The sequence below is a fragment of the Cydia fagiglandana genome, chromosome 27, assembly GCF_963556715.1.
Source record: "Cydia fagiglandana chromosome 27, ilCydFagi1.1, whole genome shotgun sequence".
In the NCBI taxonomy this organism is placed as follows: domain Eukaryota; kingdom Metazoa; phylum Arthropoda; class Insecta; order Lepidoptera; family Tortricidae; genus Cydia; species Cydia fagiglandana.
Genome location: NC_085958.1, coordinates 2,499,394 through 2,516,520, shown reverse-complemented (window position 1 = coordinate 2,516,520; position 17,127 = coordinate 2,499,394). Strand labels below are relative to the sequence as shown.

The 17,127-nt window shown below is 36.7% G+C and overlaps 1 protein-coding gene across 1 annotated transcript in view; it reads right to left on the bottom strand.

Moving 5' to 3' along the window:
• The window catches only part of LOC134677974 (P protein-like), a 34,999-nt gene extending 21,494 nt beyond the window's left edge, over positions 1-13,505 (bottom strand). The window contains exons 1-7 of the mRNA XM_063536404.1: positions 13,334-13,505; positions 10,019-10,244; positions 5,202-5,367; positions 4,973-5,009; positions 3,520-3,655; positions 2,820-2,977; positions 2,323-2,541 (exon numbers count right to left, since the gene is read on the bottom strand). Of these exons, the coding sequence (XP_063392474.1) occupies positions 2,323-2,541; positions 2,820-2,977; positions 3,520-3,655; positions 4,973-5,009; positions 5,202-5,367; positions 10,019-10,220 (918 nt within the window). The 5' untranslated portion in view covers positions 10,221-10,244; positions 13,334-13,505. The remainder of the gene's footprint in view (positions 1-2,322; positions 2,542-2,819; positions 2,978-3,519; positions 3,656-4,972; positions 5,010-5,201; positions 5,368-10,018; positions 10,245-13,333) is intronic.
• Positions 13,506-17,127: the final 3,622 nt, after the last annotated feature.

The following is a 17,127-nucleotide window of genomic DNA, read 5'->3' as shown; positions in this document are numbered from 1 at the left end:
TCATGTAAATACATTCAATAGGTAGTATATCAATCTCTATTAAATCGAGAACAGATAAATAATATAAGTTGTAATTATTTCCACCTTTGAGCCATAATTACCAATATCGCACTACTAATTCAATAAAATCATTTTAACTTCATAAAAATAATGGCTTGTAAACATATCCTCCCCCACATTAAGTATTTCTTTTTCTTCCACCAAAACATCAATTTTCAATATAATTAGGTTCAGTAAGTATCAAACTAATTTAGTTCAACATCTATTCATAATATGTAGGTAGGTACTTGCGTCGCATTGCGGCATGAAACATGAACGTTCCCTTTTTCTATGTAGGGATCTTTATACTTCATTTGCTCTCACATCGTAATCTTCATATAAAAATATATCACTGATAGGTATTTTAACAAGTAAACACTATTCTCATAAATACGCAAGCGTTGGTACAGAATACCATCCCTTTCAATAAAGATCGAACCAATTTATTTCCATTACTAAATTACGGTAAAACTCGATGGCACGACACATTCACTAAAGATCCTTCCAAATTACTTTCTGTTATTGAAATACACTAGGAAAATATCGTGTTTGTACTTTATAATTAATAAAACTCTGACGCACGTATTATTTGATAAATAAAGCTAAATAAAATATCTATCGCCACGTACACACTCGCGCGATCATCTCACAATGCCGCCATCTTGTCTCCTTGCCACGAACGGAAGCGCGCGCGGATTTGTTAGTGAGAAATCTTCGTAAATTAAAACAAACTATAGCGACACTGACTTCAGAGAACATTAAAGGTAGGTATTATGTTTTTACTGTGTTATTGTGTTTTAGGCGAGAAACTAGAATTATTATTTGTTAGTTATGCACGCATACGTAATTCAAACAACTAGCTAACACAAAATCGGCATTGAGAAAAAGCTTCAAGTAATCACGCACTCAAATGATAAAGGCACTGTACTTAGCTTGTGTTTAGATGTCCTAGATTTTCTATTATCTGACGCTGTCTATTTCAAGCTCCTTTTAATAACTTCTTCTAGTAAATCACTCCGTCCACTGACAAACTTCGAACGTACTCTTACGAAAGTCAGACAACGAATGCCCCGAGGCTCCCGCGCAACTGCTTTTTGTCAACCTATGTGGCTCGCGCCTGCGCAGAACAAACTCACGCCGCGTTCCTCATTGCTACAAACCGACTAGCAAACTATGGTGCAACTTTTGTATCAAAATATGTTGACTTCTATTGATTTTTAACTATCTCTTGATTATATTATATTTTGTTCTAAGTATTTTTCCTTTATCGTCATGTATGTCTATAGATATCAATAATATTCCCCACGGTTGTTAGCTTTTAGAGCTGTCGTAATTTACTCACCCTAATTTAGTGACAGTACTTTAACTCCCTAACACGCTTTTACTACCTTATATGGCCATGCGTCCTGCGCTCGCACTTTTATTACCTTATATGGCCACAAATCATGCGCTAAGCTTCCTGGCTTATGATTGGTCTGCGGTTAATATGGTGCAATTTGACTGCGCGACCGAGTATCGACATGTTTTGTATTATGTTTTATTTAATTTTTAAAATAGTATTAATTTGATGAATAGTGAGTGATTTCTGTAATAAATCAATACATCATGAATTCATGCAACACATAATTGATTATATAAATAAAACCATATTAATATTATATGTATATATAGATTTGTACGGAACGGTAATACCGTACCGTCACAGGGGGCCCATTACTGGAACTTTGGTGTCCATGACTGGAGAAAAAAAGCATAGTTTTAATTTGTTAAATATGTGGAAACTAATTGCAGTATCTTTGATACAACACGCCTAAAACATGAAAGACGGATAGGACTTTCATCTTTTAACACGCTAAGCGGTAGACCATTTACATGTATAAGGGAAATATCATAAATACTCCAAATTTCCTCTTAAATGTCCCATGACTGGTGCTGTTACTACATCTTCATTGAAAGTTAGTAGACATATGCCGTTGCCAATGATTAGGAATAATCAACAGATGTCGCTTTATAGTGAGACCGGTTCCAGCACGCGTTCTACATGACATTAAAGATCTCCAGGGGGCCTCTAACGTTTTTTATTTATTTATTTTCAGGTAATTACAACACAATATCTAAGCTTAATTACAAAAGTATCGTTAAACCAGTAAGGTTTGTCTCGATACTCCATCCGCGGTAGATTTTTTTGACGTGTTGGATCTATATACCCACGCAAGCTATCAAAAGACTGGGATTTACAACCCCGTGAAATCCAAGGCGATACAAATATAACCATCAACGCACCTCAAAAATAATCAATATATACAAGCCAAGCAGCAACACCAGCGCATAGATAACCCCAGTAGTGTCATCTACCGGGTTTTCCATGTAACTGTAGGTGAACGCGACGGCGGCGCGTGCGTCGGTGCGTACGCGCAGCGCGCAATGCGAGCAGTTCAGGCGTAGGGTGCGCGAGCGCTGGTGGGTTGATTTGTGGAGGGGGATGGACCAGGTTTTTGAGGCCTGTGAATAAAAGATTAATTCGGTTACTACTGTACTGAGTAAAGCATTATGTGCGATTGCCAAGTCATTAAATACGTATTAAAAATTAAAGATATCTTATTGATACGGTCTATCACCCCCTGGCACTGACTAAAATAACCTACTTGGTTTCACATAACATCTCAAAACTTTTTTGTAGGTAGTAGAAGAATTGCATTGCGAGACTTGCTTTTTTTACATGTAATTTTTTGATGGGATTAACTTTGCATTCATGTGCTGTAAATGTAGTTAATTCTCACCTTAGTAACATTGTTCCTTTCTTCTTCCAGCCACACTTCTAGTTTCTGATGGTACAGTAACGCAGTGGAGTTCAATCGCCTTTCGTCATTTTTGGTCATGAACGGACCCGTTAGTTTCAGAAGTATTGACTCTGCTTTTTCTATCGGCAATGGGAACTCTGGAAAAAAGCAGTTACGTTTAAAGAACTTTATTTCTCAAAGAAATTTACATTTCTCTTAATGAGAAAAATTACATAAAATACAATTATATTTATCTTGCATTACAAGAGCATCAAAAGAGCAGTTTACATGAGTAGGTATTCACTATTTTATCTAAAATAAAAACTAATATTAAATACATATAGGTACCTAGTAACTAAGCAATCATAAATCATTATAATATAATATTATAATCGCTATCCCTTCGACAAAGAAGCTTTGTGTCTCTCTATCACTCTTGCATATTAGTGCGACAGTGACAGTTGCGTTTCGATCGCTACGGAGCGTAAGCGATTGGCATCTTGGCTACGCGGCCTGATCAAAGTAGGTATACTTAATTTTGACAGATTTTAACATTTCACATACGATTCCTACAAACTTCATAATGTTTGGCTACCGGTATAGCGCCGTCTCGACTCGAACATCGACTCTTTTCTATCCCAGTCTAGATGTTATAATATAAGTCGATAGAGAAGGAAATATGCGATGTTCGCCTTGTTACCTTTAATTTCTCCAGGCACCACCGCAGTTATGGTGAAGTTTTCCTTCTTTTCATTATACATCAGGAAGCAGGCGGTGAAAAACACCCAGCAGCCGAGAAGAATTGTCATCTTCACGTAGTGGCGGCCGCGCGCCATCTAACAACACACATATAAATAAATAAATAAGGTTTTTAGCAAAAAAAATATTTTTGGTACAAGGTTTTGTCACTGACTGTACTTTTCTTTATAGGCAACTAATACCTCCACCAAGGAGGAGTTTTGGCCGAAGGGTGTCAAGTTCCGGCGGTTCCGCGGCCGGCTCCCTGACACTGCGGGGTTGCGAACTTCATCGCAGCCATAATTGTGTTTTTAGTTTTAAGATATACATTGTAATAATATGTATGCTAGTTTTAAGGTATTTATCTATGGACCAATAGTTGCCTGAAAATAAATTTTTTCATTCATTCATTCAACTCATCGAGACTATTCTAAGAACCCCAAACACAATTAGGTTTCGTTGTTTTATCAGCAGCAGAGTACCTATGGCCAACTACTGTCTTCAACATCAGATCATATTGCATTGTCACCTGACTTTTATATGTATGCAAATTTTTAGCTTCATCGGAAACCGGGAAGTGGGTCAAATTTAACTTGCAAGATTTGGCCCGTACAAACATAGTTACAAACATACATTCATAAATGACACTCATAAATGAAACGACATATATATATAATACTTAAATTTATGGAAAGCACTGCTGGCCTAGCGGTAAGAGCGTGCGACTTGCAATCCGGAGATCGCGGATTGAAACCCCGGCAGGTACCAATGAGTTTTTCGGAACTTATGTACGAAATATCGTTTGATATTTACCAGTCGCTTTTCGGTGAAGGAAAACATCGTGAGGAAACTGGACTAATCCCAGTAAGGCCTAGTTTACCCTCTGGGTTGGAAGGTCAGATGGCGATCGCTTTCGTAAAAACTAGTGCCTACGCCAATTCCTGGGATTATAGTTGCCAAGCGGACCCCAGCCTCCCATGAGCCGTGGCAAAATGCCGGCACAAAGCGAGGAGGAAAACATCCATGACTCACGAACAAATTGTTACTTTTTACAAACTTTTATTTAGTTTTATTTTATCACTTTCATCTGACCGTTGTCTGTAATCAAATCTTGCAAGTTAAATTTGATCCACTTCCCGGTTTCCGATTGAGCTGAAATTTTGCATGCATGTATAAATCGAATGACAATGCAATATTATGGTACCATCGAGCTGATCTGATGATGGAGACAGGAGGTGGCCAACTGGCCATGGGAACTCTGTGATGAAACAACGTAACCTAATTGTTTTAGGGGTTTTTAGAATTGTCTCGATAAGTTAAATTAGTTTCTGTCGTAAGAAAAGTACAGTCAGCGATAAAAGCTTGTACCAAAAATGAAATTTTTCCCAATAACTTTTTGAATTGTTGAAACATACCTGCGATGGTCGAACAGTTGGAAGAGAATGCTCCGAACTGAAAGAAAAGTAGGTAGTATCGTTTTATGCAGTTACATATCAAATGAAAGAGCTCATTTTGAATCACAAATATATTGTTGTTGTAATTTTAAAAATAGTTTAGAACGTATTTAAGAAAATAGCCAAAAAATTACCAATTCTCCCCATTATCTTCGAAATTACTGGTAAATTTAATTGTAAGAATACTTACATTGGTTTCCCGTCATGGTTGCCCAGTTTCTCTGCAGCTTCGCTCTTGGTGCAGCCGTCTATGTACTGAATCTCGTCCGACTGTACCGACTGTAGCATCGGGGCTGACTGTACGTTCGCCAGCCGCTTCTGCGCCTCTGGATTCTTTGATATTTCTGGGATTTTTCCTGAAATTATTGACATGTCTTTTAATTGAAAAACGGTTTTTAAAAATCAGTGACCATTACTTATGAAAGCAGAAGAATATAAATGATCGTATTAGATTCATAATTGTTACATATTTGCCGTAACTTATTTTTAAAATGTGTTTTTCAATTAAAAGACACATCAAGATTGTTTACCTTATTTCTAATGCTAAAAAAACGAACTATAATTACTTTACATATATTCATAGTTATAGTCTATATCTTTAGAAAGGTATTTAAATAAAAGTAAACAAACAATTTGTATATTTTCGGATAGTTGTATGTTATAATTTGTGTGTATAATCAAGGATAATCTATATCAGGGGTATTTCTAAGATATCTTCCATCCATTCATATCATATCTATTTTTCGTAATAAGTTTGTAATATGCATATAATATTTCGTAATGTCATTTTAAATGTATGGCATTACAAATCGTTTAAATATCGTAAGAATGATTTAAAAACAATTGCATGTAGTTTAGCAATTAAAAATGCTATTCTATTATCTACAATGTCGCTAGTTCTCTAATTACATAAGGAAGGCAGCAATAATATGCAATTGGACCCCTATTCGACAAGCGACGTTTGACGTATCGTGTTGATCTCCCGTTGATGTGGGAAAAATCATAAGTTCTCGAATACGTACAATGTCAACATCCACAGTTAGGGTGACAAGCAAACCAAACCAAACCACCCTTAGTTTAGAGTTGAGTTTTGGTTGTACCAAATGATACTATCCACCGTTGATGGAATCAACACTCAGTATGCAATAAAATCAACTGTTGATTTGACGTGGATGCGAAATCTGACAGTTGTACATGTCGAATTTGGCCCCTGATCGCCATTATAGAATTTTATAAACATATATACCTACTTATCCTTCTAAGGCCCAAGGTCCTACCTATAGTACTTATTCAGTTCGATGAGATTTAAATCATATTCAATTGGAACAGAGTCGCATTTGTTAAGTTTCGTTCAATTTTCAAACAAAACCGAACTCAACTCTATTCCCTGCACTAAAAGTTCAAATTTCAGTAGGTAACACATTCTTAATTTTTAATTTACCACGGCTGGTGGCCTTAGGAGGTTATAATATGTGTTTACAAAAACCGGGCAAGTGCGAGTCGGACTCGCGCACGAAGGGTTCCGTGCCATAATGCAAAAAAAAAAACAAAAAAATGCAAAAAAAAACGGTCACCCATCCAAGTACTGACCACTCCCGACGTTGCTTAACTTTGGTCAAAAATCACGTTTGTTGTATGGGAGCCCCATTCAAATCTTTATTTTATTCTGTTTTTAGTATTTGTTGTTATAGCGGCAACAGAAATACATCATCTGTGAAAATTTCAACTGTCTAGCTATTACGGTTCGTGAGATACAGCCTGGTGACAGACGGACGGACGGACGGACGGACGGACAGACGGACGGACAGACGGACGGACGGACGGACAGCGAAGTCTTAGTAATAGGGTCCCGTTTTACCCTTTGGGTACGGAACCCTAAAAACGAGAACCCTTTATAATGACGATAATATAAAACTAGCGTTTGCCCGCGACTTTATGCGTGGAATGATGATGATTGTTAAAATCTATCATATGTTATGTGTATAATCTATCGCAGCGGTTCTCAAACTTTTTTGGTGACGGGACCCTTTTGGCAAGCGAAATATTTGACGGAACCCCAAATTAAAAATTTTCGTTCATCACTGTGGACCAGATATACCTATAGAAGAGCTGGTTTTTTAGGGTTCCGTACCCAAAGGGTAAAACGGGACCCTATTACTAAGACTTCGCTGTCCGTCCGTCCGTCCGTCCGTCTGTCACCAGGCTGTATCTCACGAACCGTGATAGCTAGACAGTTGAAATTTTCACAGATGATGTATTTCTGTTGCCGCTATAACAACAAATACTAAAAACAGAATAAAATAATGATTTAAATGGGGCTCCCATACAACAAACGTGATTTTTGACCAAAGTTAAGCAACGTCGGGAACATGTCACACTACCTAAAATGATTTATACAAACAAGTTAACATTACAACTAGGGTTGTCAACTTTTTTTGGTGGAATATAGTATTTTCCTGAATAAGGCATCAAAAATATAGTACTTTTAGATAAAATTAGGTACTAAACATGAATGTGTAATAATACGTTTAATCGGAAATATAGTATTTTAGCGTAGGTACTTTATATTATTCCAAAAGTATATAGTACAGAGAGTCATAATATAACATATACTAATCTATGGTCAAAATATAGTACAATACTATACAATATAGTACGGTTGGCAACCCTAATTACAACACTACCTACATTCAAATTATAGACAAACTGTGACACAAATGTTGTCATAAAGCAAATCTCTGCAGGTGCCATACATTTATTACGTAAGACGATTTAGGGGGGAATATTTCAAACATAAATAATATTTTATTTTTTCTTACAAGGGGGAGGGAGTTTTTCATAAATTTCATAATCCTTACGTAAGATCACAAAGATGCGCTTTTTTTAAATTTCTATGAAATTATGATATTTAAAATAATACTTCCAGACTCTATACAGTGCTATCAAACACGGCGCAGGGTTAGCTTAAATGGGCTCCAGTACCTTTGTAGGCACAAAAACATTTTTGAAAAATAAACATTAAAACAAACCAAACGTGTAACTACAAATTTTTTCCTTTAGATTCTTACGTAATATTTAGTAACATAGGGGGGACGGGGTCAGCCTATTCTTATTTTTTCTTACATAGGGATGGGAGGGGGTCAAAAATTGGAAAAATCGTCTTACGTAATAAATGAATGGCCCCTAGTAACTATACACATGTAAATTATGAATGTATAGTAATGATTAGAGTTGACCTTTTTAGGACATCCTTTATTTCTATTTGGCAGGCTGAAATAAAGTGTGTCGCCCCACGGGTAAAGGTACCTTATCGCGGTTGGCGCTTATGCTATTATTAGCGCCACTCCAATATTATTGCGGCGCTATGCGACTTAAGCGCCAGCCGCCATAAGGTACCTTTTGCCGTGGAACGTCACAAATGTGTACCTATTTGCATGACTATAGTTTGGCAAACAAAAGGGTTTAACATTGACAGATTGACAGAGACGGCCTTTTGAGAGTAACCTTGAACAGTTGGTAAAAAAATTTGCAAGTTTTGGGTTCGGTACCTCAAAAGGAAAAACGGAACGCTTATAGGATCATCACTCGTGCGTCTGTCTGTCTGTCCGTTTGTAACAGCCTATTTTCTCGCAACATAAAAACTAGTTTGATGTATTCAAAAGATACTTAAATACACAATACAGTCCGTAGCGGCCCCCATTTTTAAATACCTGTCGTTAAATTTAAATAATCACGATTATTTAGCAGTGGCGCTAGTGTGCACGTTCAAGGGCTCTTAATTTATCGCCACTCGTTTCGAATTTCCTCTTTTCCGCACTTGTATCGTAAATAACTATTTTCTACACCAGAACTACAATTTGTTAATTAAATGACTGACAGTCGGTGTAGGTACATACCCTATATACACAATGAAGGTATATTTTGATATATCTTGATTTATTGATGTTATCAGTGTGTGTCACAATATTCACAATGCGGTCACAATATGAGTACAAATATTCACAGTTGCGTTTGATTTCAAACATGCAATCTCCACTTTTGTTATTTTTCACCACACCAGCTCCAAAAAGAATAGATAGTATAGAGGGGTCCTGTCATTGTCAATTTTGTAGTCACGGTACATTTACTGCCATCTATCGACACACGATTAAAACTTAAAATAAAATTGTAAATGTATAAATTAATCAAAATATGTTTACGGATAAATGATTCTTAATTTTTATTGTTCCATACTGACCCATGTTCTTTCACTGATATGTGTTAAAATTGTTAAATACCAAACGGTGTCGTTAACGCCATCTATCCGAGAATAGGCCAAAGGTAATGGCGCCATCTATTCGAGAATGACTTTTTCTTGGCCGTCCGAGGCACGTTTTTTTCTTAGACTTTATTTATCTTATACGGAGTTATATATATATCTCTGCCAGCTCGGAAAGGCTTAGGTACTTTGCACTTCAAAAACTGATAGCAAAGTTGCATTTTATTCACATGTGAGGCAAAGTAATCAAATGCAAATTTTGAGTTTTTTTCTTATGTTTGCTGGTAGAATTGACTTTTAAATGATGATTTTGGATGACAAATATTTAATAACATTCATTTGGATTTGGTTTGGTTTGATATTTTACATTTAATATTTGCTTCGGGTTGGTGTGGGGAAAATTTTTGTGTTTCACTTAGGCAAATTTTGTTTAACCTACCAACCTGCTTTGAAATCCTACCAACGCTCAAGATTCCATTTTTCGAACCACTCTCTACGCTCGTGATTCAATTTTGGAATCTTTCGCTTGCTCGGGTATCAATATTAGCACGAGCGGTTAAACAATAACTTTGGCTCCTTGTAAAACAAATAACTATTGTTTATTCGGTAAATATTCGGCAGCTCGAATCGAACATTGAAAAATTTGCCGTAATATATTAAAAAATGCATTCCAAATTCAAAACAATAAATAAATGAATGAATAAATGCATGAATGAATGAATGAAAGAATGAATGAATGAAAAACTCACCATGCTCTTTTTCATACAGTTTCTTAAACGGAGCCAGCGACGGATCATTTTTCACCTCATCTGGCAACTCAAGCCATATCGGCAGGATATCCGCGGTCAGCTCGCCGCACGACACCAATGAATATTGGCTTCTATTGCCTTCAACTTTAGGTTGCTTTTTGGATAAGCCCACCCATTCCTTTGTGCTCTGCCACCAATCCATATTGGTGTTTAGGGTTGACAGCTTCTGAAAATTATAAAATAATCTTTTTAGGGTGGTGGCTAATCGGCGCATTGTGGTCTATATGTCGGCGGCCGATCGCAAGATCAGGCAGATCGTAATGTTCCTATGTAATGTTTTGACGATAGTCACATTAAACCAATTTGTAGGTAGGATAGGTTCGTTAGGTTGCTTCAGATGCCCGGAGGGCAAACTGTCCAGAAATAGGAGCCCCGCGGGGCTCCGTCGACACAGGGAACGATTCGAGATTTTCACGTTTCACGATATGCCTGATCTTACGATCGGCCGCCGACTTAGTAACGATTGGCGATAAATTGAAACACGACCGAAGGGAGTGTTTTAAATAGACACATAGTTATCTTCATAGGGCCTTGAAACCTTAAAGGCCCCAGTAGACAGTCACCAACGATGGGCCATGCCAAGCCAGTGCCATGGGTGATTGTGTGAACGCTACGCCAACAATAGGGGATATTACTGCAATGTTCTGCCGCCAGAGTGCAGCACTACCGACTCAGTAAATTCATAGAGACTAACTTATACAAGTTTTCACAGACAATATGACATTGATGCATCAAGGCGGTTTGTTAACAAGGGCCTACCGGTAAACGCGAAAATCGAAATTTAGTGATCTGCCTCTTTATTGCTCGAATATGCAAGAGTGATAGAGAGATTATATAACGAAATTTCGATTTTCTTGTTTCGCGGTAGGCCATGTGTCAACGCAGAGCTTTGCCTAATATTCCCTTATTCTTATGTAGTGACGAAAAACAAACAACTTCCCGATTGCGCACGACCATAAACAACTGACGGCCGGTCGTCGGCCATTGTATAGTTGTATACTATTGCCCCCTGTACACAATGGCGATGGCTTGTCATGGGCCATCCTAGACCACTGTATACTGGAGCCTTAAGAATAAACATTACTGTACTTCTCTTCTTTCTCGCGTTATCCCGGCATTCTGCCACGGCTCATGGGAGCCTGGGGTCCGCTTGGCAACTAAACCCAAGATTTGGTGTAGACACTAGTTTTTACGAAATCGACTGCCATCTGACCTTCCAACCCAGAGGGTAAACTAGATCTGATTGGGATTATGGTCACGATGCTTTCCTTCACCGAAAAGCTACTAGTGAATATCAGATATTTCGTACATAAGTTCCGAAAAACTCATTGAAGGTACGAGCCGGGATTTGAACCCGCGTCCTCCGGATTGAAAGTCGCACGCTCTTGCCGCTAGGCCACCAGCGTCACATGTTGTACTAATCAGTAAGTAATAATCATTTACTCGTAGCTCCACATGGCAATGATCCCAGATGATTATTACCGACTGATCGTCAAGATATCGACATGCGACATATATTAATGTTACGCTACGTCTTACGTAGGCGAACAACGCGCGAACGCGGCGCGGCGCGGCGCGGCGAAAGCGGCCGCCGCCGCGCCGCGCCGCGCCGCCTGACATTCGCGTGCAAATCGCGCCGCACCGCGTTCGCAACGAGATCGCTTACGTAGGACACTTCTATGGGCATCAAAGGATTGATTTCGCCGCGCCGCGCCGCGCCGCGTTCGCGCGTTGTTCGCCTACGTAAGACGTAGCGTTAGGATTTAACGACAGAGATCAATATGTGACGTGCCACGGCAAAAGGTACCTTATGGCGGCTGGCGCTTACGTCGCATAGCGCCGCAATAATATTGGAGCGGCGTTAATAATAGCGTAAGCGCCAACCGCCATAAGGTACCTTTACCCGTGGGACGTCACATATGTTATAAAGACTTGTGTTGTCTTACCAATAATGCATCCTTATAAAACAAAGTCCTCCGCTGCGTCTATCTATATGTCTGTCTGTATGTTCGCGATAAACTTAGAACTACTGAAAACTTAATTGAAAGCGGTCAGGGTAAAATAAAACTTCTTAGCTAAAGATATGTATAGAGTTACCCAAAACTTTAACAAATTGTGACGTTATCTATGAAAAGGGACCTCCTTTTGCGTTGCCGTAGTCGGGTAAAAACACATATACATCGTGCTTAAGCTCATTAGAAAGGTCTCCAGAAGTACTCGATAGACATATTAGACATATTAATGAGAAGTAGTAGGTATACAGTCAACAAGGAAAATTTGATACGAAAAAAATTAACAGTTATTTGTTAATTTTGTTACAAACTGTACACAACTAGGATATAACTAAGTACTTATGTTTTTACCTACATTGTTATAGATACATACTAGACGAACGATATAGGGTAATTCGCCAGTAACTGGCCACCGGTCAATAACTGGCCACCCTAAAGTAAAATTGAATTCTATTCACTTATATAAATAGAATTCATTTTAGTATAATGTTTCAATAACTGAATGAATGAATGAAGTATGTTTATAGGTGAATAGAATTCATTTTTAATAGAAGGTGGCCAGTTACTAACAGGTGGCTAGTTACTGGGGAATTACCCTACGATACGAAATGTACTTAAATGCATAGATAACTTCCATGACTCAGGAACAAATACTCGTGACGTGACCATTATAAAAACCGGACAAGTGCGAGTCGGACTCGCCCACTGAGGGTTCCGTACTTTTTAGTATTTGTTGTTATAGCTGCAACAGAAATACATCATCTGTGAAAATTTCAACTGTCTAGCTATCACGGTTCGTGAGATACAGCTTTGTGACAGACGGACGGACAGCGGAGTCTTAGTAATAGGGTCCCGTTTTACCATTTGGGTACGGAACCCTAAAAATTATACATCTTTGCAACTAAAGTCTAGGTTTACTAAAGTGATAAGTGGGGCATTATCTATGAAAAGGGACCTTATTGTCGATGGCGCTTACGCCGCACAGCGTCGCGCGGCATTGTATTTATATCAGAGCATCGTTCATAATGGCTTAGGTGCCATCGACAATAAGGTCCCTTTTCATAGATAACGTCACAAGTGTACATCAAAAAATCTTATCATTCACACATTTCTCAACTATGAAATTATAAAAGTAAAGTTATAAAATAAGTAGAGTCATTGTTTGCAATTATCAACAAACTATTATTAAACGTTCCTGCAAAATTATAGCCACAATAATACATTATTACTTCACATTACTCACATTTTATCACAAAAATTACACCGCATACCAAACTTTTGAAACTTTGAAATAAATGCGCTTCTATTTTGTTTATAATTTCGTATAATCACTTCTATTGCTCGTATAATCTGGCGTTCGAATGATTTGAATTTTAAATTTAGAACGCGCTGTGGCGGGCGCGTGCGCCGTAGTATGTTTGGATACTGACTATGTTGTCAGCCGCCACTGACATTGAAATGTGGATTTTTATCAATGAAACGTTCGGATTTGTGTTGCGAATTTGCGATGCGAATTTGTTATCTTGTAGATAAAATGAATTAAGAGCGTAAAGCTTGTATTTGTACACTAAATTTATGTCATGGCTGCATCGCTATGCAGCCATAACATGATAAATTTGCCGAAAGTACAAAGCCAAAGTTAAATAAAATTTTAATAATCCAGGATTAGGGTTTGTAGCTTGTAGGGCTTGTTAAAGTTATGGAGGTCCAAGGGGGATGCCTATGTTCAGCAGTGGACGTCTTATGGCTGAAATGATGATGATGATGTTGAGGGTTTGCAGGTATTCCTTAAAACTTTTTAATACTTTTTATATGAAATATGTAGAAGAAATAATTCAGCCTTGGGAAAGTCGGGAAGTAAAAGCTTTGATAACTTTTTTAGAGTTCCGTTCCCAAAGGGTAAAAACGGGACCCTATTACTAAGACTCCACTGTCCGTCTGTCCGTCATCACGCTGTATCTCATAAACCGTTATAGAGGCAGTTGAAATTTTCATAAATGATGTATTTCTGTTGCCGCTATAACAAAAAACACTACAAACCTAATAAATATTTAAGTATATAGAAAAAACGTCGTCGTAATGCATGTTAATTATAAGATGTAATAATGTTTTGAAAAGATGTGTCCCGCCGAGTTTGTTGCCGGTCCCATATTGGGATACCCTCCTCCAATTGAGGGGGGATTTAAATCTTCTCGGGGCAGAGGTGTACGGTTGGAGCCGGTAAAGGTTTATTTGACGTTCATAAGCGCATTGTAATATGCCTACTTGAATAAACTATTTTTTATCTTTATCTTATCTTATCGTGATTTTTTGCTTAAATGGTACGGAACCCTTAGTGCGCGAGTCCGGCTCGCACTTGGCCGGATTTTTTTACGTAATTTATACACACAAAGTATCCGAACAATTTGCAATCATATGCCAAATCCGTTCCACTTGAGGTCACGCCGTGTGAAATGATTATGTCCTTGTTCCACGCACAGACATATAGCACCGTCTGCGTCTGTCTCATTCACACAAACAAGTTTGCGTTTAGCGTATTTGTAGCGGAACGAATACTAGAGTTAGAGCAAGATAAGTCTGCAACGATTATGATAGCACACACAGTGCGAGTGTTACTTACATAATACGTCATAATTTCATTATTATTCTATTCTATAGTTAGTTTTTTTAGCATAAGAATAGTAGTAGTAGTAAAACACTTTATTGTACAAAAATCAAAACAAAACAGGAAAAATAACATTGGTCATTAGTACAAAGGCGAACTTATCCCGTTAAGGGATCTCTTCCAGTTAACCTTTGAGCAATTGAGGGAGAATTGGAGACGGTAGGCATCCGTACAGTACCAACAGTGTAAATAAAAGAACAAGAAAAGAAAATTATAATGATAATAAAAACGAAAAGTTTCTTAGTTACTTATAAATATACACATATATACACAATTAAATACATATGTACACAACTAAATACATATATATATATTTTCTATAATACATATTACATATATATAAAACCTACAATACCGCGCACATCCTTTAAATTAAGTTTTGTCTGCTAGCCATAACCTTTTTAAATTCGCCTTTAGCGATGCGACCGATTGACACTGAGAATAAATAAGGTAAACAATCTTGATGTGTCTTTTAATTGAAAAACACATTTTAAAAATAAGTTACGGCAAATATGTAACAATTATGAATCTAATACGATCATTTATATTCTTCTGCTTTCATAAGTAATAGTTTTTGATTTTTAAAAAGCGTTTTTCAATTAAAAGACATGTCAAGATCGCTTACCCTCTTGCAAGTTCTTTCTAATGCTAAAAAAACCGAACTATAGTTTTTGTCGCATATTGGGCCCAATAGAAAGTACCTAAATAAATTTCAATTATTAAATAATAAAACAAAACATAATTGCAATAAAATTTTATTTGATATCTTAATATAATTACGTCATTTGTGATTTACAGCATTTTTCTCAATAATAATTAATACATAGCGCTAATAATACAACTAGGGACAATACTTTGAATCACAATATTGTTAAAATAACTACTATTAAATATAAATCTACTCTTACATAATTATTGCTAGTAGAATATTTATTATTGTGATCATATTATTTTTTCAATAACAAACAATACGGCTATAATTTAAGTGATCATATAATTTATATAAAATATTAATATAAGAATTTCATGCACCTTATGTTCAGGATATAATCCATTATGTATTAAATGGAATGTACAAAAAACAGTGTATACTTATACTATATACTTCATAGTATTTTAAAGTAAAGGTGCTTATATATATTTCGGCGATCTCGGAAACGGCTCTAACGATTTCGATGAAATTTGCTATATGGGTCTTCGGGGGCGAAAAATCGATCTAACTAGGTCTTATCTCTGGGAAAACGCGCATTTTTGTGTTTGTGTATGTATAATATGCTTAAAAAAATTTAGCGAATATTTGATTATACATAATATGTATTTTATTATGTAATACAAACACTTTTAATGTAAATAATTTCTAAAGGACGGAACAATAATGACATTACACTAATATTTAAAGAACTAAATAAATAACGAACTTTGTGACCTCAATAGTTATTAAATGATGTTACTTAATATTTATTATAATTATTATATAATGTCATCTAAAACTTTAAAGATTATAATCTGTGACGTTATCTATGAAAAGGGACCTTATTGTCGATGGCGCTTACGCCATTATTAACGATGCTCCGATATAAATATAATGTTGCGCGACGCTGTCCGGTGTAAGCGGCGACAAGAAGTTCCCTTTTCATTAATGCCCCATAATATAATAATGAAAAGTACAGTCGGCCTAACCATTAACTAAACACCTTTAGAAATTCATCGCAATAACGCATGAAAAGCGTCAACATTTTTTGTTTGTTTTAATCACATCAGTTTGCTTATTATTATCAAAATTAACATGAACGTAAGCAATTTGGAAGAAAAAGTTAGTTACCTATATAAATACATATATGAATAAAAGGATCTCAGTTGATTGGAATAATCGTGTTCCAAGTGATTTTACTGTATTTTGTTTAGTTTTGCTATGTCCAGAGAAATTAAACACCGACAGTACATTTCAGTTAATGTATCACATTAAAGTATGTATTTTGGACATAGTGTGGGTACATTGACCGCTATCATATTCATACAATTTATATTATAATCTTCAAAAAAATATATTGAGATGACGGCTTTCACCGTGTCCAAGGTACGAGAAATTTTTTTATAGTCAATTTCAGAGAAAAGACAGCTTAGTTTCGCCTACAGTGGCGTTCAGAAGTGCATCATGGATAGATGTCGACCGTAATGCCTCAATATTACGGTTGAAATATCTCCATGCACTTTTGAACGCCAGTGTACCTATATTGGTACACTTATTATGTATATACATACATAATAATTGTAGTGGGTACAAAAAATAAATACATAGCAAAAAAACGACATTTTTGAAGAATCCTCACTTTTTTTGTGGAAATCCACAAATTTCCGAAAAGTTTTCAAAC